At 35.0% G+C, this 25,732-nt stretch overlaps 2 protein-coding genes across 2 annotated transcripts; both read left to right on the top strand.

Moving 5' to 3' along the window:
• The first annotated feature begins 2,717 nt into the window (after positions 1-2,717).
• LOC104241604 (uncharacterized) lies at positions 2,718-5,438 on the top strand. Its single transcript, XM_009796547.2, has 2 exons — positions 2,718-3,759; positions 4,002-5,438. The coding sequence occupies exon 2, from the start codon at positions 4,278-4,280 to the stop codon at positions 5,436-5,438; it is 1,161 nt and encodes a 386-aa protein (XP_009794849.2). The 5' UTR covers positions 2,718-3,759; positions 4,002-4,277.
• A 15,634-nt stretch (positions 5,439-21,072) lies between these two features.
• LOC104246816 (probable protein phosphatase 2C 38) lies at positions 21,073-25,219 on the top strand. Its single transcript, XM_009802700.2, has 4 exons — positions 21,073-21,945; positions 23,367-23,734; positions 23,896-24,129; positions 24,532-25,219. Exons 1-4 carry the CDS (start codon positions 21,645-21,647, stop codon positions 24,772-24,774), a joined length of 1,146 nt encoding a protein of 381 aa, XP_009801002.1. The 5' UTR covers positions 21,073-21,644; the 3' UTR covers positions 24,775-25,219.
• Positions 25,220-25,732: the final 513 nt, after the last annotated feature.

A 25,732-nucleotide genomic window follows, 5' to 3' on the forward strand; every position in this document is an offset into this window, starting at 1 on the left:
TGTTCTTCCATGGGTATACTGTATATTGGTGAACCACAATGAATTTGTTACATCGCAGGAACCACTGACTCCTCTTCTGGATTCCTTGAACAAGGTAGGATATGCTGCCACTATGCTACTGTTGCTTGGCAATTATGTGATTATTTTGGGGATGCCAAGTTATTGATGGTTTCATGCTTTTTATAATCTTGTTTCTGATTGATCTTTTTGATTAGTTACATGTATGTTTCGCACTCTTTTTCTGATTGATCTTTTTGATAAATTATTTCCTTTTGTTTTCTCAACTTAATGTGATGAGTGTTATTCTGTTCCATATCAAAGGGACACAGTTTTCCAGATGGTATGTTATGAAGGAGGAAGGTTTCACAGCTATGCTAAGTTATGGAAAAAGTCTGTCAAGGACAAAGCTAATAACTAATCTTTCATTGGGATGCCGATGACTGTTCCATGCCAAAAATTATAGTATCACACACATTTATACGAAGAATATTGGTTATTGTGTGTGTAGAGGAGGTTGCCCATGATCATGGCTGTAGTAAAAATTGTGATGATGGCAGGATCATGGTGTTCCTCATATATATTACATGATTTGGGAAGAGTGTTGGATTGAGGTACAGATGAGGAACAGCATAATCCTGGTCACCAGGGTTTTACAAGGGTGTGGCATATTGATCAATGAAGTGGGTGCAAACCCTGGTGACCAGGTTCAAATTCCAGTAGAGATAAAGACTCGAAATAATATTTGTCGATAGCTTTGGTTTCAAAAATTTGAAATGATATTTGGAGATTATCTCAAATAACGATTTGTTCATTAAACTGGCTCATTATTTCAACTTCAAACTTGAAATATGGAACTTGAAGTTTGAAAAACAGGCTTTAAGATTTGTTTCAAGTTTTCATCCACATAACTTCAATTTGTACGTTCATGTCCAAACACAACTTCAATTCCCAAATACCCTTTTCAACTTAATTTCAAATATCAACCAATTCATGTCCAAACGCCTACTTAGGTGATTTCTTTCGATTTGCGGAAGACTGGGTGGGTAAAGTTACTCGCCGATACCTGTGGTGGGAGGTTGCAGCTAACTTGTGGTATAGTGAGTCCACAAGCTGGCCTAGATATCACTATTATTTTAAGAAAAAAGGAAATGCTCACACCCATGCTACCCGTCCATATAATCTAGGTAAACAAAGAGTCCATGCAATACACTGCCTTATGGAGCTCCATTTTTTCTCGATACTGCAGTTTATTTTAGTACGGCAAAACCTGCATATTTGTGCAAGGAAACATATTCCCTCCATTGATTAACGGAGAAAGTGCCTTATGTAAGTTGATTATTTTACTTATATTTTGTAACCTAAGTTGAAGACTCATTCTTGCAGTCTTTTTTTTTTTTGCGATAAGTAATTGGAGAGTAGTATTATATCAGAAAAACCAGCATGGAGAAAGTGCTGGTTGGCATGTACAACCCAATTACAAGCTGTGCAGATTACTCATAGAATATATCATAGCTTCTACGTCATTAACATTGATTCTAGCCATGTTACACCAAAAAAGGAGCAAAGAGATTCATGCTTAAGGCTAACTATGTTCCTCCTCTTTGTCTTAAAAAATCTTGCAAGTATCTTACAAAGCTCCCTCCTTCCTCCACAGGGGTGGTTAGCGGGGACATCTGAAGTGTAATGTAGTGGCCCTTGAGTAGCTAAGCTGGGAACTCATTGGGTGGGCAGTGACATTTGTCCTTCCAAACTTGTCAAGTTTGCAACAGAATTCGCTTTGTACAAGACTACAAGAAGATTAGTAGTCATGAACGCTTATTGAAGTTTGATCACCGAACAAGTTTGAAAATGAAAAATCAAAGGGAAATGGAATTCATTTTACAATGTACATTATTTGGTGAATAGCTTAATCGGAAATTAGTTGGGGTTGACTACATAAATAATCCATTCCGCTTCATTTGGACCTGTTCCATTCCAATATTCATTAGTTTGGGTTCTCATTTGTTTGGTAACTGAAGTCAATATTTGATAACATATCTTGAGGTTTATTCAATTTCCTATTCGGTGTTGAGTTTTTTAAAAAACTCTGATGAAGTACTGGCACTAATGTCTCCGAGTAGGCATGTTCATTTCTATGGAGCCACATCGCCACAATAAATAGAGTGCTAACTCCCACCAACATGATATTATGCTTTATAAATGTCTCATTTTTTTGTCACTTTCCCAAGAATTGGATCTCCAATTGGAACAACGGCCCAGATCAACCCCTGTTTTCCAACTATTTTGAAGAATTTGTCACCATAATTAGTTGTCTCTCGGTAGTTGAAGATTGTCGTATTTGTTCATGATGACAAAAACTCACTATTGTTAGACTGTGAAAAACTTTGAAAGGTATTAAGTACTTGATCGTTTGTCTTTCTTCAGCTTACCAGGTCAAAGGTGGCAGCCCGGAGCTCTTTATTGCAGTTATCTGGTCGTTTGCAGCTCGTAATGGCACAGGTTGGTTACTTGAATAGTAAAAGAAATTTGGCAGTACAGTACATGTTCTCACACGAACCCTTGTCTGTTCTTACTTTTCATATCGAGAAGGCTGATAATAGGAAAAGCCCCGCACTAACACTCGAGGGGCGGATGGATGAAAGTGAGGATGATGAGGTAGATGAAGTTATGTATGGCATCGATGAAGAATCTCAAACAAGCAGTGACCGAGATGACTAGGACTTTTTGCCGCTTTGGTAAGTGATGTTATTTCGTGGATGGGGCAGGTGCTTTTATTACAAGGGAATCTCGGGGTCAGTTTTGGTAGGTGTTTGGGCCTTGGGGTCTTAAACGACAAGTGCAAGGAGATTTAATTATCTAGTTTGGCATGGGGATAGAGGGATAAATGTCTCTACTCTCCTTCTCAGACCCTTCCTCATTGGTATGCTTTAGGTTGATAAATCTGTTGTTATGTGAGCTTCTTCCTTAATTGGTTTTGGTGTTAAAAGTTAATACCTTACCCTCCAGTTGAATTTGTGAGGTTAGTACTCTAATCCTCAATCTATTGTGTCTAATTATCGTTCATAATTGTGAGACTAAAGGAAAAATGCAGTTCAACTGCATCTCTATCTGCTCATGGTGGATCATAGCAAATTTCAGCTGCCTTCAATTGTCTGATCCGAAAAGATGCTACTTCCTACTTGTCTAGTTGCATCATTCCCCTGACCTGTCTAGGGAGATCTTCATACCTTGTGTAAATATCATATAACTATAATATTTTTTTTACTAAAGTCATATAGCTTTATTTTCTCATACAAAAGTCTTAAAATTTTCACTACTTTACTCACAAAGTCATAGTTACCGGAAAAGACAATTCTCCGGTAATTTTTTCGTATTCTACCAATTTTTATTTTAAATTCAGTCTAATAAATTATGACTCAATTAAAATATGACCCTATCCGACCCGATATCCACATCCACAAATTAAACATCCCCCAAATCTGATACTTAGTTCTTTCTCAAGCATCTTTTAGGGCTCTCAAGCAAGGATCAGCAAAATACATACTACTATCTCAATTCTCTTCTCAAGCAACGGTGTTTCGAGGCTCTCAAGCACCGGTGTTTCGAGGCTCTCAAGCACTGGTCTTTCAGGGCTCTCAAGCCAAAAAGATGGCTTCCTCTCCATCTCAGAGGAGTACTTTAAGGGACAACCATAATACTTTTGCTGCACTTAGTGACCACACAAATGCTTTTGCTGCACTAGGAATGACTCCAAAAGAGGTAAAAATTATTATTTTTTGTTTGTGTTGCCTTTGTTAGTTTGAATTTTAGTTGGTGACCCTGATTATGGGGTAGGGTTTTTGCTTTATTTTAGAATTTTTGTATATTGTGACAATGAGTGTGGGCTAGGGATTATCTTTATTTTAGTGTTGTTTTGTATATTTGGATACTGATTATGGGCTAGGATTTTTTGATATTTATCGATTTTTATTTTTGTGCTTTTAAATTGCATTTATGTCTAGGGTTCAAGTATCAATTTGAGTCTCCTGTTCAATGAAAGCTCTGAAGCTGGTGTGTTGCATTTATTTGCAATGCGTTCGTTGTTATCAATCGCTTCTGCTGTTGGTAAACCTATTGCCATTGATAAAGCGACACAACTTAAATCTAGACCAAGCACAGCGAAGGTAAAGGTAATCTTAGACCTAATGAACAAGCATCCCAAGCGTGTGAGGATCCAAAGCTTGGATACAATCTCTGGAAAAATCATTGAAGTGTTTTAGGAAATTGTTTATGACAATATGCCTTTGTACTGTAACTGTTGTAAACACCAGGGCCACGACGAGAAAACATGTCGATATATATCGAAAAAGACTCACAACCCAGCTGCGATTGATGAACTTGAAGTTTTTCAAGAACAAACTACTGGGGAAAAGTACACTGGTGATTTACGTCAACTTCTGAATGAGAAGAGGGGAGTGAATGAAGGGGATCGATTTGCTGGAGAACAAAATAGTTTGGCGAAAAAGAAAATGGGTGAAAATCAAACTGGGATTCATGAACATGGTGAAAGTTCAGTCAAGATATCACATATAGGTGGCGTTCCTAGTACTACTGTAGTGCATGTTGAAGCAGCTAATACTTTAGTGAATAATGCTGTTTTGAATGCAACTTGGGATCAAGCTGCAGTAGTGGAAGCAGTGGAGAAATCAAACGTGCAAAAACTGAGTGATGCTTCAAAATTTGATATAAATCCTGGGCTACAGGGAGGTGTTGAGCTAAATAAAGTTTCAGCTGTTATTACTTCTAAGGATGAAAAACGACCAGTTCATGTAGGCTCACAATTGGAGGGTAAGCATGCAACAATAGCAGTTGTAGAGCATCATAAAAATGCTGGACAAGAACCAGCTACTGTTGGTTCTAAGCTGGAGGCAACTGTTAATCGACATCCTGTTGGGATTGCTAATCATAACGCTGCAATTGGTGATACAAGGTTGAAGGATATCCCTGCCTCTACAGATTTTACAAGGATGTACTCAGCTACTGCTGGTGCGTTGAAGGCTGCTGCCGATCGAGCGGATACTTCTAACAAGCATGATATGGTTCAACAGCAGTTTGGAGCATCAGGTACAGCTGCCGATGTACATAAGGAGCAACAAGAACTGGAAGGTGTTGGTGTTGAACAAGCTAAACACTCTCCAAAAGGTGTAAGGCAACAACCAGCTGCACACACACTTGCTGATGATCAGCAAAAAACTGCAGAGAAAATCTCTGACAAAACAGCTACTGCCCAGAACTCTGGTAATGAAAACATTGGGACTAAGAGCGTATTGAGGGAAAATCAAAATGGGAAGGTGATCGGGGATGTTAAGAAAGCTGACATGAACAAAAAGGAAGGAGATTGGAGCTTGGTAACAAATAAAAAAACACCCACAAAGAAGCAGGTCTCACCAAAACAATAGAATAAAAATGTTCGAGGAACAGACTTCAATGTTGGTTCTAGCACAAATAATTTCGAGGTTCTTAATGCTGATGGGGACTCTGAAATTGATGCAAAAGGTGTACTTGATAGTGGAATGTCCAAACATTTAGTTCCAACGCCCAGTAATGAACGAGGAGGGCAAGACAGTCACGACTTGGCTGAAAATTTGGGTTTTCGACGAAAAGACTCCAACAACAATTTGGGGAATGAACTTATAGGCATCCAAGCTCACAGTTCCAAAGTTCCTACACTACATTTTTCCAATCCTCAGGTAGAACAAATAATCAAGAATGCTCAGAATGAAATGATGAGGAACTCCACAATGGTTAAACAGCCTTTGGTCACATTAAATACCTCTGTATTTGATGTTCCATCACAATCAGTTGAATCCTATGGCGAGTTTGAAAGTGAAGCTGGGCAGCTTATTTTGTCAACTGGAAACAATGAAGAATTTATCCAAGCAAAGGTGATCAAATCTAAACTTTGGTTACAACAACGTGAAGAGGATGACGAAGACGAGGATTGGGGTGATGGTCATACAGGGTATTCATCTGAAGAAGCTAATCAGGAGGTCGATCAAGAGAGTGCAGGTGAAGATCTTGACTGTCTAGCAATGGCAAAATATGATGAGGGACCAACAACAAGTCATAGGAGCAAATTGAACATCAATGCTCCAATTTTTTTGCCCAGAAATTCTCCAACTGGAAGCTTGAAGCGAACTGCAGCAACGCATACAAAGCAATTAGTCCCAACTGCAATTGATCAAACAGTAGCTGCAATTGATCAAACAGTAGCTACAATAAAATCTGGGCAGCAACATACTGTAACAGATAATCCAATCTTCGATGCAATGGAGCAGCAGCTTAATCAAAATGATCCAGTTATTAAACCTATTGTTGATCGTCCATCAACAGTAACAACAATTTCTGGGCAGCAACAAATTGTGACAACCACTGCTACTATTACACCAGCGGAAAGAAAGCTATTGGATGCAATGGATGGAAACAGTGTGGTAATTCAAGAACATGTTCAAGACATGCAAAATCAGGTGCGTGTGGGCAGAGATACATATGAAATAGGTGAGGAAGATGATATTCTAAATCAATGCAGGGTAGAGGCAGCAAGAAAAGGTGATTTGTCACCTATGCATAGCGGAAAAAATAGGAAATCTCATACAAGGAAAAATAGTTGGGACGACAAGGTTAGTGATTTTTTAAATGTTAGGCGACTTCCAATGAGAGTTACCAAACAAAAGAAGGCCGCCCAACTACATCTACAAAGTCCAATCGTTCAAAAAAGAAATCATGAATTTTGAATACATCTTGAAGAATTGGGATTGGGATGAAAAAGAGTTACAAATTGAAGAAATTACAAGTTCGGACAAGAAAGGACAATATTTTAATTCCTTCATCATTTTATTCTACCATTATATTAGTATTCTCATTTGTAATATCATCACAGAGTATGTTATAAACTCTGTGATGATCATTGAATATTTGGTACTTTCCAGTTCTTATTTTTTACATGCATGCTAGTAGGTGAGGCTATTTAAAGCCTCAATAGGAATAGTAAGGTAAGGTTTAACCAGGTTTGTGTTACCTTGGTCCTATGCCTTTGGAAAATATCCACACGACTATGAGATTATATGCCATCGTGAGACTTTGCCGGCAGCTACCCCATGAATCCTCTACATGAGGCTGCCATCATAAGGCAATGTGAGGCGCAGAGGAGTGATTATATAGCCAAGACATATGGGTAATAAAACCCGTGCTATTGTCCCCCTTATTTGTACTTTTCCGAATTGTTGTATTTTCTTTTCTCTTATTAATAAAAAACTAGCCCTAGGCGCTTGCCTAGCGGATTGCCAAAAGAAAAAAGAAAAAAAAAAGAAATATCGAATTTGGGGGATGTTTTAATTTGTGGATATCGGGTCGGGTAGGATTGGGTCATGCATATTTTAATTGAGTCATAATATATTAGACTGAATTTAAAAAATAAAAAAAGGGTAGAATGCGAAAAAATTACCGGAGAATTGTTGTTGCTGGTAACTATGACTTTTTGAGTGAAGCAGTGAAGGTTTTATGACATTTATGTGAGAAAACAAAGTTATATGAATTTTGGTGAAAAAATATCATAGTTATATGACCATTTGTGAAATTTACTGTGTTCAAACCGAATTGAAAAATCGCACCAATCCGAAAAATCAAACCAAACCGATTGAAAAACCCGACTAGATTTGGTTTGACTTGGTTTGGTATTGAGTAGAAAAATCGAACCAAACCGACATAAATATTTAATGTTTATATATATTTTTAAGACTTTATATTGAATTTTCTTTAAAAGATATAGAAATATTTTGGATCATATCATGTGTTAACCATGAAATCATACATTAACGGAAAATTATTGTTAGACGACTAAGAAAATAACTATCATGTGTCACTAAAAGAATTCTCATTGGAATATTTTAATATATCATGTTGGTCAATTTTTTCAATATTTACTAAACATATATTCATTTATCGCTCCAGACCCCACTTGTGGGATTATACTGGGTCGTTGTTGTTGTTGTATATTCACTTATCAAAACTATATCTATATCTTTAACAAAGTAAGATTGAAATAATATTCATTAATAAAAAAATATCCGAAAAAACCAACAAAATCGAACCTATCCAAATATAGTTGGTTTGGTTTGGTTTTGATAAAAACCTAACGCCATGTACACCCGTAAGCTCAATGATTCTAGTTTGTCTCATTCCCACCAAGTCGATGCCGAATTCTTATATCTATCAAAACTTATAAACTAATATATTGACAAGGAAATCCCGTGGTCAGAAAGTACTTTGCTGTGAATAAATTGAATGCCAAATTAAATATGTCTAACGTAACTAAGAATCAAACTTCAAAGTAAATTACAACACATGTACTAAAAGCACAAAGAATCATATATCTGCAAAAACTTACCTCTAGATGATCAAGAAAGAGTAATATAATATCATACGATAAAAATTTTCTAAACAGGGGAATAAGCAATAGTGCAAAAGTAGTAAAATGACTATGACATTCAATTAATCTGATTCATAATGAAATTTTAAAAGAAGTCTTTATCACAAAATTGAATGAGAAATCAAAGCAATACATTAATAGAAGCTACTGTTGGGCTTTTAAGCTTGGTGTAGCTCGAAGAAGATGAATGAGAAATGGAGGGAGAATGAAATATTTGAGTTTCTCTCCTTGGCAAAGGGACAATGTCCCATATATAAGAAGATGATGATTTTCATAACATTGAACAACCATAAAAAATACATAGCTGAAGAGGGTCACCGATCTTTAATGAGGTAGAACCCCATACATCTGTTGTGGTGAGACTAACTATATGAATTGAGGATATGAGTTTCCTTGCTTCCTCCTTCGGGGAGAGAGAGATGAAGATCCCTCCTCTCAAAGGGCATGTATGTGTGGATTTTTTTTCCGCCCCCTTTTCTTCTCCTTCTCACTTATTTTATACACTAGGTCTTCTCCTTTACCCAACGGTCATAAACCATGATACTTAAGTCGTTTGACGGTATTACGGGTTGACCCCTTGAAATGCTGTAACATCCAATTCGCCTCCCAAGCGTTCTGCATACATGGCCGAGGTGCGTGTCGTTATAGCGTTGTATGGATACGGCTGCCTCAAGTAACTTTTTACCTTCCCTTTCCATGCCGATTCTCGTTTGGTCAGATTTTGACCCATACATGGACCAAATTAATATAAAAATTCGCCAAACATAATTGGACGAGAGGAATATGAAAAAAGATTTATTAAAGCAAGGTTGACAAAATCTGATGCCTGATCCCCATGTATCCATATTGACCAAATCTATAAGACTACAATCCAAGTAGGATAAAGCAAATTGGCAACAATTGCTCAGCTCACGTTATGTGAATAGTAAAGAGGTTGAGTGTTCCCTTCAATAGGTTCAATTTGCATAGTACAAGCTTCTTAACAAAGTCTTAAAAAAAAAGTTGGGTGTTCACTTTTATTGATTTGACTTCATTTTACTCAATATCAAAGAATTACTTGTGCACCGATTTTCTCTTGTTGAAAAATTAACTAGGTGAAAGTCAATTTTCACGCAGGACAGTATGGTGCGCAAGATATTTTGCATTCACGCGGGGTCCGAAGAAGGGTCATTCCCCAAGGAGTGTGATATAGACAGTTTACCTTAATGCAAGCATTATTGGCTGCTTCCATAGCTCGAACCTATAATCTATAGGTCAAATAGAAATAATTTTACTGTTGCTTCAAAACTCCCTTCTATGTCACATTATTTTAGTAGGATTAATCAAAAGCACTTTCACTTTAACCTAACACTCATTGTTTGGTGGGGGGAGGGTGCAAAAAAGGTCCATCCTTACAGAGGCGAAGCCATAATTTGAAGCTTATGGATTTGAGATTCTAATTCTTTTAAGTTTTGGTTCTAAATTAATAATTTATACAGATTTTTCATACAAATATAAAATTTTTACCAAAGTTACTAAGTTTGTCCGAAGCCGTAGACGAAGAGCTAGCTCCGCCCTGCCTCCTTATGACTTCCACGATAGACACCTTTCAAGCTAAAACTATTGTTGAGTGCATAACTGCGTTATACAGTCATACCTCTCTATAACAATATTCCCATATAACAATCATTTACTATAAATGTCAAGTTTTTTTTTGAAGCCGATTATTATGTTATATTATAATATATGTCCTCTGTAACAATACTTCACTATAGTAACAAAAAAATATAAGAACAAACAAGTCTGTTATAGAGAAGTTTGATTGTATTTGAATTCAATTTGTTAACAAATTACACATCAAAAGATCACTGAAATGCAATGTGAAGAATAAGGTAAAAATACTAAGGTAAAAAAGTTCCCATCAACCTAAACCAAACTTTGTTCACAATTGGTGAATTTCCTTTGGGGTAAGGAGGATTTCGTCAATTGAATTTGGACACAAACAGGAATGTCTGTTCTTCTTTGTACAGTATAATGTGTTCTTTACACATCCACTGAATGTTATCCAATTACAGAAACATGTAACCATCACTCAACTCTCTTTCAACCCTTTTTTCTAGTGGTTCCAATTTTTAATTACCATTGCCTTACTAATTTCCTAATTTGTAACTACAGTTAATATTACAGTCTCAGTGGTTCCGAATATTTTTGGATGTTATAGTGAAGTGCCGGAAAAAGCTTGGCTTTTATAGTGAATTGTTGTTATACAAGGATGTTGTTATAGAGAAGTCTAGTTGTATACGATAATTTTGGTAGCTAACTAATATGAGACTTTGTTCGAACATTTAACAATTACTCGTAGGCAATTTTCGCCTCGAGTCTCATATCGTCTTTCTTCTTGCTTGTTTTGCGAGTTACAATTAATATATATATATATATATGTATGTATATATATGTATAATGAATTGAAAGTATCAAGAGAAAAGGCATAAATTGCCCATTAAACTTATCTAGGAAAGTCATTTACACACCTAAACTTTACGGGTGACCTAACACCTCACCATTCTAATTTGAAGTGAATTTATTTACCCCCTAAAATATTACAACCAGATTCAGTCCAAACTATATTTTTCACGCGCTGGCAGGTTGCTTTTTTACATTTGTTTTCCATTTTCCTTCTTTTTCAGTTTCAATAGAACCTTCATCCCCTACCCCCCTACCCTCCCTCCCCCCCAAAAAAAATTCATTTTATCTTTTCGTTCACTTCCTCCTTCTAGCATCTCTTTCTCCCTTTCTATGCTAAACATCACATACCTACGACCTCTCTCCTGCGAAATCCTCTTCCTTGGGGTTTTTTTTGGAGGTGGGAAATCCAAGAACTTAGTCCATATTTATCAAATTTTTATTGATTTTAGCGAATTTGAACAGTTTTGGGTTAATTAATTTCAATGCAAACGATACTTTCTTTGGTAGGTACTATAGTTTTCAAAAGAAGACCCAATTGGATAGGCTCCAATTTCAACTAAAAATGACTTATATTATGCAAGCCTTGAAAGTTATGGAAGTTTATTTCAACGGGCACAGAGGCATCCCTATTATAAGCCCAATGATGATATTTACGTTGTTCGATAAATTGAATCAAAACAGAGATTTTGTTGGAATCCAATCGATTTTTAGTAACATGGTCTTTGATTCATTGATGGCGAAGAAGGTCGTTCCAGGTGGGTTTCCTGGTAAGGGACAATATGAATTTTAGTGGTGACGATGATTTTCCGGCTGAACACCGGCCAGATCTTGATCAGACACTAATGATTTGGTGGCCATTGAAGACCACGAACATGGGAAGACGATTAAGGAGAAGAGAAAAAGAAAGAAAACAGTGAAGAATAAGAAATGGAAAAATGAAAAAGATATCAAGAATAATTAATTAAGTCTAATTCGTTGACAACATCTATCACAGAAATGACACGTGTATAGTTAAGTCAGCTTTTAACTTTTTTTCTTTCTTTTCACGCGCATGTAAGGGTTTGATAACACATTCTTTGCCAAGTTAGCTCTTAGGGAGGAAATAAATTCACTTCAAACTAGAATAGTGGGGTGTTAGATCACCCTTAAAGTTTAAGTGTGTGAATGATATTTCCAAACAAGTTTAATGGGCAATTTATGCCTTTTCTCAAAGTATCAATGGACAAGCTCAGGCCAACTATACGATGTCCTAGATTTGTTACTACATGACATTGTAATTTGGTAGCTAGCTAGGGTGAGTGAATTGGATTTGATAAAATGATAAATTTATGAATAAATTAGGGCTAAAGACCACATTGGCTTAGCGCTTATACTTTTGAAAAGGTATTCACATTAATAATCATGTTTACTACGAGTGTTAAAACGTCTAGCGTCAATTCAGATATATATTCTTCAAGTTTTTAAAAAAATAAAATTTATATATTTAAAAATATGTGAAACATATTACTATAAGTTACTTGTCGGCAACTCTCGCCTTCTTTTCTTCTTACTTGTTTTCTGGAGCTTACGTGGGATAATTCACAATAAAAATGTTGGCACAACGTAATTTTCTTTCTCATTCTTTACTAATTTTAATTCTCACACGATATTCATTTATCTCTCTATTTTCACAAGTTGGAGGATATAACATTAAAACTGTCCCTTTTATTTCAATTGTAGTTGAAATTAACGAAAGGGAGGGCATGCAGCTGAGTTTACAACGATGAGTTAAAGCTAGCGTTTAAATATAAATTTAGTTGACATATATACAAAAATTAAATTTTACAAGTGGAAGAAAAGAATTTCATCCAAAATAAAGAACTGATCAAATTTCATGAACAAATTATATTTTCAATTTATTTGAAAAAAATAAAAAAATAAAAAAATCATATCCAAACAGGGGCTAAAAAGTTGAGTAAGATAACATACAATACAATGTTAATGTGATAAAGAACAACAACATACCCAATAATATCTCACACTGTGGGGTTTAGGGAGGATAATGTGTACACAGACCTTACCCCTATCTTGTGAGGATAGAGAAGTTGTTTTCAATAGACCCTCGGCTCAGGAAAACTTTTGTGATACTTCCTACAAAGTGTAAAAATGTATTGATAATGTAAACATTATTTATATTATCAATATATACAAATTAAATCCTTTAATTCTCATGTCTTCCGGAGGGGAAGCAACACACTTATCTCTTCTTTTTCATCTTTTTTTTTATTCGGAAATTAAACCTTAAATCGACGTCTGGTGTTGTATTAGTTTGCTTGGCAAACACACGTCCAAAGACAAAGATAATATATTGTTTTTCTTTCTGCAAAATGGGGTTGTTTTTAGAAAATTAATTTTTTAAATAAAATTGGACACAAATTAGGGAACATTGTGTAATAAAATTTCCTTTGGTTTGCACAATCATAAATCTCCTAGCAGCATAAAATTCTGTGCTTTATATATTTACTTTCTAAATTTGGACAAGGAAATGGAACCTTCTTGAAAGTAATTAATTTCCTGTTCAAGACACATTTTAAAACCATAAAAAAAATAAACAGAAAAAGCTATATATGGGGTGGTGTGAAATTCTCTGGATTTTTTTTTTTTTTGTGACTTGTCAACTTAATTCCTACCATTTTACAATTGATAAGCTCCCATTGGCCATAAAATTTGTGAGTATTTTTTTCGGATTTTATTTTCAAATATCTGTTTTTTATAGATTTTAATTATTTTTTGGCAGATTTTGAAAATAAAACTCACACATCCCAAAAATAGATTTGAGTAGTTTTGATGTTTTTTTTACTCATAAAACGTCAAATTCTTTTCAAGTATAACACATGTCCAAACACAATTTTTTTTTTTCATCTCATCTTTTTAAGTAAAATACAACATGAATTCGGTGCATGAAGCATCATGAATTCATGCGTAGCCCGGAAAAGGACAACATCCAAAAAGGTATAATGTTAATAGTCTACCCTAATGTAAGGATCAGTAATTAAATCCATTTCTCAATTTCATGACCTATAAGTAATACAAAGACAAATTTACCGTTTTAAATATAACATTTTTTCTTATTTTGGTTATACAAATATTTACACATTCATAATCTCATATGGCAATCAATGAAGTGAGACTTGCCATTTGCTGCCAAAATAACCTTTTTCTATTAGCTAGGTTAAAAGCAGCCTAACCAACATTTGACAACAGTGATGATGTTTACAACTTCTATATAATTTGAAACATTAGTCCAAATCACTGCCTAACTATGTGAACTAGTCAATCAAGTTTGTTATGTTCTCAAGAGTCTCAACAAAGTAATTGTCACTGAAATATATAGAAAGATATCACACTGATCACGAGAAGCACATGCACTTTAATTTAACCATAAACCAAACTTGCTTGTCTGCACTTTTTTGCTTTTAATTTCTTCATTCATAAAGTTGCCAATAAAATAGTGACTTTGTTTCTTTGGGCAGCCAATATATAAAATACAGTGAATTCATTCTGATAATTTACATTAATATGATATTATTCGTTATTGTAGGTTTATGTTAAGCCAGGTCGAAGATCATGGGTGGAGCTAGAGTATTAGGTATGGTTTGAATGAACTCAGTAGCTTTTGCTTAGATTTGTGTTCTATTAAGAAATATATTAAATATGTATAAATATTTAATTACAAACCTAGTAACTAAAATGAAGTATGAGCAAGTTCATAACCAATAAAATTCAAATCATGATCCTGCCGTCCAAAAAGTTGAATTATTAGATATAATTTTTTAAATATGCAATTTTATTTTATTTTTAAAAAAACACAAAAATTATATACCCAAATCACAAAAAAAACTAGATGTTTTGACGCTTGTAATCCAATTCTTTCGTATAAAATGAGAGGAGGGAGCAATATTTTCTTTTCCAAAAAAAAAAAAAATGTTTGAGGAAACCATCCTAGACAATAAAAACTTAGGTTGTTTGTAGGTTTCAACAGAACTTTGGGCAAACATATATATTTTAGTGCCAATTGAATTCACTTGTTTACTTCTTCCATGTAATAATATATTAACACGTAATACTTTCTTCGACATCAATGTCGCTAGTGTCTGTCTGATGACGACACGATGTAAAAAAGTAGTCGGACACGAAATATTCCACATTCATGTAGGATTTTGGGAAAGCGCACACCCCAAGGGATAAGGGAGAACGCATATAGTCATCTGACACTGCTTTGCTGGAAAAAAATATTAAATATTAATATTACTATTCTACAAAAATGAAGTAATATATAGTAATGATTTCGCTTCCAGACAGAGATTACTTCTTGGTCCGCTGATCAAGCTCTTATTTGCTCTTGTAAAGGTCGTATGTTCGAGTATGGACCTAGACATTCCATTTTTCGAAGATCTTTGTGCGGGAATTTTTGTTAAAAATTTGAGGCTAAGGAGAATTGAACTTACACCCCCTTAATATTCAACTAAACCATTCGGTCAGAGCTTTCAACTTGTACGAAAATGAGATTAAATAATATTTTTTATTTATATAAATATGACATCGCTTAATTACAAAAATTTCTGCGTATAATGTAGACAGTCTACCATGATGCATTCATTAGTGGCAGACTACGGCTCAGTGTAATATGAGTAAGTCACAACTTTGCATAAATTAATATACATTCTTAGAATAGGTTGTAGAAAACTAGGGTTGAGCATATAGGAGTATCAAATAAGTAAAATATAGTTTATAGAAAAACCAGGGTTAAGAAAACTATGGTTGGGCATAAGTATTCTGTTTATTGTTATACCTAGACTCCTACCCTATATATGACATTATTGTTAGTGGTGGAATCTTACGTTACACAATTAAAGTTGGAATATTTACCTTATTTGGTTGGGGTTAGGCATATATGCAACTTATAGTCAAACTAATTAATTTTTGTTTAGGAAGATAAATATTACAAATCTTCATATACACAAAAATTGCGAAAAAAGTTCATGAATTGAAAACCATAAAATCAAAAGAAAGTGACACTTAAGCATCTTAATTATGTGAAACTTTATTTTATTAATTGTAGGTGTGATCTGTGGAGTATAATAATATATAGAGCATGACTTGCACTACATTTTAAAAATTATATAAAAACATTTTCAAACTGATTCACAACATAGAATACGGACTTCTCACTAATTAGTTGTATTTGTTTAATAGAGATATGATGAAAATTTGCTTTAAAAATTATCAATTAACTACGCCTCAATCTCAAAATTAGTTAAATTTCGCTATATACTTTATTTCTATTCCGGTCTAATCGGATGGAGTTCTTGAAATTTTAGAAAAAGAAAGGACTAGAAAGGAACATGGCCACAATCACATGATACATAGTCAAACAAGGAGGAGAGAAAGGTAATAAAAGAGAGAAAATAGGAGGTTTTTGCCCCTAAAATATTTAAAAAAAGAAAAAGAAATTGTTAGATGAATTAATTTATTTCTTATTTCTTATAATAGTAGTGTCCAAGTCATCTTGAACACATTCTAATTATTCATTGAGTATCTGCTAGCTCTCACCAACATACATACAAAATAATTTTGCCAGATAAGAAAATTACTTAATGTTATAACTAATAGGCTGTATATATATTTTACATGCATATTACTGCGAATTTACTAATTAGGCCATCACATTAATATTTGATACGATGAAAATTCTATAAAATATTTATTAATTGTGTTTTCATCTCAAAATTAATTGAGATTTGAGGATTTGAGTCATGCTAGAGAGTATGGCTGTCCAACCAGACGGGTCGGCCCGTCCCGTCCCGCTTCAAATTAAAGGGGATAGCCAATGTTAAACAGGATACGGGATGGGACGAGACGACCATTTCGTCCCGTTTGTCCAGTCCTGCGTCCCGCCAGATTTTTTTTTTAAAATCTAGTCGTTAGGTAACAGCTTAAATTGTAAAAATAGTTGTTGCCATCGGCCATAAACAGTCAAAACAGCCCCTCCAAAAAAACACTCCCTCCCCCCAAACTTTTAATATAACCCCTAAGTTTATTAAATTACACTTTTGCCCTATTTTCTACTATAAATACCCCCCATTCTTCTTAATTTTTCCCACAAAAAATCAATCTTCTCTCTCAAATATCTTACATTCTAATATTCTATCTATATTATTCTCTCAATTTTGTTACTATCAAGTATCAAGTGATAACTTTCAAGTTTCAAGTATTTGGCAAATTTTTTGGAACAACTTTCAAGCTTAAAATTAATTCGTCAAGTATTTGGAGCAATATTTTGGGCAATTTCTTAAAGTTTCAATATTTAATCACGGTGCACTCGTTCCATCTCCTAATTTTAATATATAATTTTTGTGTATCATTTTAGTGCTTAATTTTTGTGTTTACTTTACGTGTTCTATTTTCATATTTCATTTGTGTGTTTAATTTTTGTGTTAGCTTTTTTAATTTAATTTCGTATTTAAATTATGACACCTAAAAATGTATTTGGCATTTTTAAAAAAAAGTAGTAAAAAAATAGTAAAGGTAAAAGTAGTAGTAATCCTAATCCTAGTCATAATCCTAACCCTTCTCCTAGACCTAGAATTAGAAAACATATAGATGAAATGACTCATGTTGATGAAACTTTATTTTCCCAACCCCCCGCATTTTATGATGTTCATGTCGGAGAACAACTAGATCATGAAACTTTACAAAGACAATTTGGCAATGATATTTTTTTTGAAGATGAAGAAATGAGGAAGAAGAATAAGATGAAACACCCACTAGTCCCGCAACACAAGCTCCAACTCAAAGTCAATCTCAGTCTGGAGCTTTACCCCGTGTACTCCCTGTAAGGGGTAAGCCTAAGGCTGAACATGCCAAAACATCACTTGTATGGAAATTTTTTAAACATGATAAAGTCAATCATCGTGCTATATGTGAAAAATGTAAGCAACAATTTGCACACACAACAAGTGGTGGGACGGGAGGTTTAACTAGACACTTAAGAAGGGATCACAAATCTTTATGGATAAAAGCTAACATAGAAGCTGGAAAAATTATAGATCCTACCATCAGTACTGGCACTCCTAGTGGATCTGGTTCTAATCAAATTCAACAACAACTTGACCTTGCTTCTGGTCATGTTATACACCTCTATAACAAAGATAGAGATCGTGAGAACTTAGCAAAAATGATTGGTTGTCTGTGGCTTACCTTTTACTTTTCCTTCTCACCCTGCTTTTGTGCATTATATACAAGAAACTTATAACCCTGTTTTTCAAGGTTTTCCTAAGACCACGATTAGAAATGATGTTTTTAAATTTCAAACCGAATATCTTCAGTATATTCATTGTGTATTTTTTCACTTAGATTGTAAAGTGTCTATCACATCTGATATAGGTCGTAGTCCTAATGGTTGTGATTATTTAACTGTTACATGTCATTGGGTTGATCATCACTAGAACATGCAAAAACGTATTATTGGTTATAAATTTGTTGATTCAAAACACACTGGAGCATATATTGCAACTATTGTTCTACAAATACTTAATTTTTATGGACTCATTGATAAAGTTTTAACTATCACCTTAGATAATGCTTCTGCTAACACAACCACAACAAATAGCTTAAAATCTAGACTTTGTCCAATTAATCTAGCAATTTTTCATGTTAGATGTGCATGTCATATTTTTAACTTGGTTGTGAAAGATGGTCTTAATTTATTATTTGATGTTTGTAGTAAAATACAACATGCTTGTGGCTATATTTTTCGTGCTCATAAATAAAGTAGAATTCGTGAATTTGCTCAACAATGTGCTAGTGCTAACCTTCCATTTAGAAAAGTTCCAAAAGATGTTTGTACAAGGTGGAATTCTACTTATGAAATGCTTAAAGTTGATTATGATTATCGGGTGCCTATCCAAAAGGTATTTAATATGCATAATGGTATCCCCGCTGATCAAATTGTTGATTTTGATTGGGATGAGATCAAATAGCTTACTAAATTTTTAGAAATTTTTTATTATGCTACAAAACAATTTTCTAGTATATATTATCCTACTGTTACACAAATATTATGGTATATTTGTGGAATTTCTGTTGTATTTGGTAAGTATGAAACAAATCCAGTTTATGCACCGGCCATTAATGAAATGATTCAAAATTTAAAAAGTATTTTTTCCCTATTCCAGAAGCTTATTTAATTTCTACTCTACTTAACCCATCTTTAAAACTAAGAGGTGCAAAGGGACTTGTTCGTAAAATTTATGAGAATTTAGTAATTCAAGAAAATGAACAACCATCTCTCGAAGACTGCCAAGCTAGCATATATTCTTATGCTAGATCAATGTTTGATAAATATAAATCTATGGATACACCAGGTTTTGAAACTACTCCTTCTACTTCTAAGTCTAGAGCAGAAGTTTTATGAGAAGATATGGATGATATAACAGGTTTTGATTCCTCTATTGATGATGAACTTGATTCTTATCTTAATCAAGGATTGGAAAGTGCTAAAGACGAAGAAGACAATGAACAACTTTTGTCATGGTGGATGGAGTGTGGCAAAGCTTTTCCAACACTTTCAACAATGGCCCGAGATATCCTGGCTATTCAAGCATCATCAGTAGCATCGGAGAGTGCTTTTAGCGACAAGATTTCAAATTGGAGATCATAGACATGCATTAGCGGAGGATAGTCTAGAGATTTCCGTATTATTCAGTGATTGGATTAATTTAGAAAGAAGAAATCTTGGTTTTGAAAAATTAACCATTAGGGAAGAAGAAGAATATAATGAGATACTTACCATTGGGAGCGATGACAGCATGGAGCTCATGGAACATCAATCAACATTGCCAATTCCAACAGAATGTCCGAGAGATATTATTGATAAGTTACAAAGAAGCAATATAGGAGCTTACAAATATTAGTATGATAATTTGTAATTAACTACTAAGAGGCCTAGTTCAAACAGAACCCTTCCTAAAAGGTGGCTGCGTAGATTAGGTGTTCTTCAAAAGAATTATATTTGTATTTGAGATTTGAAAGTTCTATTAATAAAATAAAAGGATCTACGCGTTGATTTTTTTTTAATGAATTGTCTTAGTTACTTAATAGTTAATACTTTGAAATTATATTAAATAAATTATAACTCTATTATAAATTTATAATTACTAGAATATTTCATTGCAAGCCTTTTGTTTTAATATTTTTATAATTCTTTACTTAGTTTTCTAATTTTCGTTTTAACATAATAATATTTAAGTTTATTAAATAACTAAATAAGTCAAAAATCTAGTCGTTGCAAACTTTAAAAATATAGTAATTTTTAAAAAACTAGACGTTTTTAAAAAAAAAAAAACACTTAAGGCACACGAACCCGTCCCGTCTTGTCCCCTTCCATCCCGTCCCGTCCCCTCTCATCCCGTTTGTTAGCGGGACGGGATGGGACGACCGTTTCGTCCCGTTTGTTCCGTCCTGCCACCGTCCCGCTTAAATGTCGTTCCGTCCCGTCCCGTTAATTTTGTCTCGTCCCGTCCTATCCCGTTGGATAGCCTTACTATAGAGTAAGCGGGAATGCTATTGATCTCCCTGACGGGGTGGGATGGGGTAAAAATAAAGTTGAGACTTGAAAATAAATATAAATTTATATTTATTATGGTCTATTAGAATGGAGAGATTGAAATTAAAAAATTAAAAAGTCATAGAAAGCAACATGGCCAAAATTACTTGAAACATTCAAAAACAATAAGGAGAGAAAAGGCAATAAAAAGAGAGAAAATAGGAGGGGTTCTGCTACAAAAATAGTAAAATAAAAAAATAAAAAAGAAATTGTCAGCATATAAATAAAAAGATTTTCTTTGCCCTAAATATTTTGTCTCTCTACATCATATTCTGAGACTTCTCTGACACCAATCCAAAAGATCCTCTGACCCCAAAGAAAAACTTCCCAAAAAAAAACCCAAATTTTTATTTTTGTTATCCGTTCCCTGTTTAATCCCTCTGATCCAGGAACAAACTCTGTCACCATCAATCTTTTATGTGTTTTTAACAGCTAAGTCTGTAGTTGAAAATTGACACAAAAATATTTATGGTAAGGTCCACAATATATATTGAAAATCAGGTTCAAGGTATGCAAAAACAACAGCACTGTACCATATTCTCTGAACTCAAATAAAAACTATTGCTTTCTTGTCTTAGGGAACATATTGCTGCTTCAATTTTGCCCATACCCTTTTGGTCTTTTTCCATCTTTTATCAGTTTTTTGCTTATTAATGGTGACTAGGCCTTGTTGTGTTGGTGGGGATATAATATCAAGAATTGGGGTTGTGGGTTTTGAACATAAACAAAAACTGGAGCTAAGGTTAGGATTGATGAATATATTGTTTGCTGGTTCTTTTGGATAATTTTTCTAACTACCTAAAAAGGGGGCTTAAAAAGATACAAACTTTATCAAGATTGGTAGACTTTTTTTTGAATAAAGCACATATACATGTAATTTGATAGAAATCCACCTTGTATCTTTGTTTTTTTTCTTGTGGTTGATATTGTTGGTTGCTTCCTTGTCACGCCGAGGGTCTATCGGAAACCGCCTCTCTAACTTCCCAAGGCAGGGGTAAAGTCCGCGTACACCTTACCCTTCCCAGACCTCACTTGTTGGAGTACGCTGGGTTTTTTGTTGTTGTTGTTGTTGTATGCAAAAAAGAGATGATTAAGCCTTGTTGGAAGCCTTATGTTGAGGGGGATGGTGTAGGAAGGGGTGGTGATTCTAGGGGTAGGGTTGATGGTTTAATGTGGTATAAGGATTTGGGGGTTCATGCAAATGGAGAATTTTCAATGGGAATTATACAAGCCAATAATTTGATGGAGGATCAAAGTCAACTTGAATCAGGGCCATTGAGTTGTCTTGAATCAGGTCCAAATGGAACATTTGTTGGAGTCTATGATGGACATGGAGGACCGGAAACGTCGCGTTTCGTAAACAACACTTTGTTCTCCAATCTTAAGAGTAAGTCTTGTTAGCTTTTTGATTGCATAAATGGTTGTTATTGTTTTGATTCTCTTGATATTATGTTGAAAGTTCAAAATTGTTTATGTGTCTTGTTCATGCTATGGTATTTCTTTTATGTGGAATTGAATTATTTGATTGAACAAATGGAATGATTTCTCATAATATTTGAGTTTTATAAGGCTGTGAATGCCAAAGCTGTTTAAGTTTTGACATAACTCCTAAAAGAGGTCAGGTTGTTAGATCTGATCTTTACAAGATTGTGCCATTTGCCATTTTTACATTTTTTTGATAAGTCTTAAGTTTCATTGACAAGCCAAGAAGGTGTTAACTTTACAAAAGTGTTATATCATTTGCAATGGTGACTTCCACAAATATCTGACGAGCTCACATTGATCGTAATTGCTGTTTGCGTATTCTTGATAGAGGATTTTCAAGTTATTTGTCAAATTTCTAGTATTTACTACGATATTGCTTTACTTACCCCCTTGAAGACACTTATGTTGCTCGGACTCTCCAAAAATGTCGACAGATGCGTGCTGACATTTTTGGAGGATCCAACATTGGTGCGGCAGCATTTTGGAGAGTCCGCGCAATATAGGAAGATACTACAGAACTTTCAATTCAACTACTGGTGTTTTCAGGCTATCTTTTTGGTTAATCAGACCCCACTTGCATTTCTTCTCAAATAAGCTCTTTTAACACTTTTGTTAGTGTATTAGCTAACGGGATAGTTTATAATTAGGAGGTGCTCTTAATGCAATTTGGTGTCTAATTGGAACACTAAATAAACTTCTGAGATATATGATCTGGCTGGTCACTTTTATTTAGTTTCGTCAAACACAACCATCATCACAGTTGAACATTTCAGGTTGCTATTTTCCTCTTTGAATAGAAATATTATACTCCTAATGACTAAACTTTTGCTACATGCAATAACACTCGAGTAGAGGTACACTAGGAATATATATAAATATGGTGCCATCTCCAGATGCTCTATATTTTTTAAAATATCCTGATCTGAATCTTCAATACTTTTGTGATTCAACCTTACTACATTTAACACTTCTTTTATCGCTGTACAAGTAGGCCAGTCTAATGAAATACTCATGGTATAAGTTTTGGAGACATGACTACTTGAGCGAGAGTTGTCCGCTCACACAATGGAAGCTAGGTCAATTTAGTAGTCTTAGGTGATACATGTCCTACAACACTGAACAGATAGATCGGTGTTCAGTATGTGCATTATTCACCCTAAAATTTGTCGCAGAAAGATCAAATTTTCCTCCTAAATATATATGATTATCCCCTAAATGTCATTTTCACCTGTTTCATATTCTGGAAAGTTTTGAGCTCATGTTTGTGGAGTAGAATCAACGCTAATAGGTCTTTTCTACTAACATTTGTCATTTCATTTGCAGAATTTGCGACAGAACATCAGGAAATGTCTGCAGATGTCATAAGAAAAGCTTTCTTGACAACGGAAGAGGAGTTTTTGTCACTTGTCAAGCAACAATGGTTTGAGAAGCCACAAATTGCATCAGTGGGATCATGCTGTTTGGTGGGCGTAATCTGCAGTGGACTACTATATGTTGCCAATGCCGGAGATTCGCGAGTGGTATTAGGTAGAGCAGAAAAAGGTGCAAGGGGTGTGACAGCTATTCAATTGTCCATGGAGCACAACGCTAATAATGAGTCTGTGAGAGACGAGCTTAGATCATTGCATCCCCAGGATTCGCAGATTGTGCTTCTCAAACACAAAGTTTGGCGTGTCAAGGGTATCATACAGGTGATTATTTTTATTTTGTAGAAGAGTTAAGTTTTTTGGCCATCTGGTGTTGATTTTCCCAAATGTGCCTTATATAAGTTACTCTGAAGAAAGCCGTTCCTAAGGTGTCGCTGATCGTGCATGGCATAAGAGTTGATGTTCATATGTTATCCTCTTTACAGGTTTCAAGGTCCATTGGTGATGCCTATCTTAAGAAGGCAGAGTTCAATCAGTCACCATTATTAGCAAAGTTTAGATTGCCCTCCTTCTCTACGCCAATTCTCAGTGCGGAGCCATCAATATTCATTCACAGGTTGACTTCCAAGGATCAGTTCCTCATATTTGCTTCAGATGGTCTCTGGGAACATCTGAGTAACCAGGAGGCTGTTGATATAGTCCACAGTCAACCCCGAAATGTAAGCGGATAATGCCCTTTATATTCTCCTTCATTAGGATTTTACTGTTAAATAACAATCTAAAGAGTCTGCTTTGTTTCATCGTTCCTGACCCGAGGGTCTATCGGAAACCACCTCTCTACCTTCCTAGGGTAGGGTAAGGTCTGCGTACACACTACCCTCCCCAAACTCCACTTGTGGGATCCCACTGGATTTTTGCTGTTGTTGTTAATCTAAAGAGTCCATGATACAGTAGAAAATTCACTCAATTGAAAGAGGCTTTTCTGGTACAATAGATTTCGTAAAAACTTCATAATCTACTAATTTTAAGAGGGGAAGGAACTGTTTATGTCGGTGTTCTTCCACGTTTCGTATTAAATGAGATTATTAATTCGGGGTGCTTTTTTCTTACTGTTTGACCAGGGGATTGCAAGGAGACTAATCAAAGCTGCTCTTCGAGTGGCAGCTAAGAAAAGAGAAATGAGATACTCAGACCTGAAGAAGATTGAACGAGGTGTAAGGAGGCATTTCCATGATGATATCACGGTCGTGGTTGTGTTTATGGATCCATATTCCATGAATAGAAGCTCTTCTCAAAGTCCAATACTCTCCATTAGAGGAGGAGGAGGAGGAGGAGGAGGTATGCCCGCCTCTCCCAAACGATAGTTTCCAAGACTTAACGAATTCTCACTCCAATCGATCCACTTGGAAAGACTGCAGAACATACTGTAACCACCACATGTGCAAAACAACATCCGAAAAAGAGAGCTTCTCTTTTGGAGGCCTCGAATGTCTTGTTGTCTTTTTTTTCTTTCTGTTGATAACCAAGAAATCCCCGAGGGTCAAGTTGGCGCATGGTTTGAGACTTGGTGGATAATGGACTCTCCATTTACTCTTCCCACTTAAATACCAGGTTTCTGTCTGTGACATTGTTTGAACTCGTGTGCACCTAATCTGCACATCACGTCTCTTACCACTTGATCAAAGTCTGGGAGCCAAATTTCTTGTGTCTTTACTCCTTTTAGTTTCTTGATGTTTTTTTGTGTGTAATTTAATTGTCATGCGCTGTTTTATTCCTTGATTTTCAATTGATTGTTACTTCCTGTGCGTAGTACTAGCCTCGTGTTACTGGCAATGTAAAAAGGTATACAAGATATTGCGAGAACAGCAACACGCAAAAAGTAGTATTGCGATCGTTTGCAGCAAGAATAAAAGCTAGGACGAGAACGTTGCTTCTTCAATGTTCAAATCGCTTTGTTTTTTGCCTTGTATTTCTGGCTTATTACCAATAGTTTGTTTAAGGCTCTAAACTTATCACAATTAGTCCTTTGCTGTCCCTATTGTCTAACTTCTTAACTCATTTTACAAGCAAGTTCTCTTTAGAAATTCGTAAAACTTCCTTTTTCTACTCCCCTGATAACAGTGAAGATTTTGTCATATAACAATTCCAATTTGCTTGGGATTGTGGCGTTGCAATTATAATATAAGCCTTTCATGCATGTCAGATGACACATGAGACAGTCGAACTGCAGCATTGCCTCTAAAAATTAGACGTCTAGTAACTTTTGGTAATGCCGTGGGATTTTCAACTTCCAGATCAGAATGCGTTACCATAGCAAACAAT

This window comes from Nicotiana sylvestris, chromosome 7 (assembly GCF_000393655.2).
Source record: "Nicotiana sylvestris chromosome 7, ASM39365v2, whole genome shotgun sequence".
Lineage (NCBI taxonomy): Eukaryota > Viridiplantae > Streptophyta > Magnoliopsida > Solanales > Solanaceae > Nicotiana > Nicotiana sylvestris.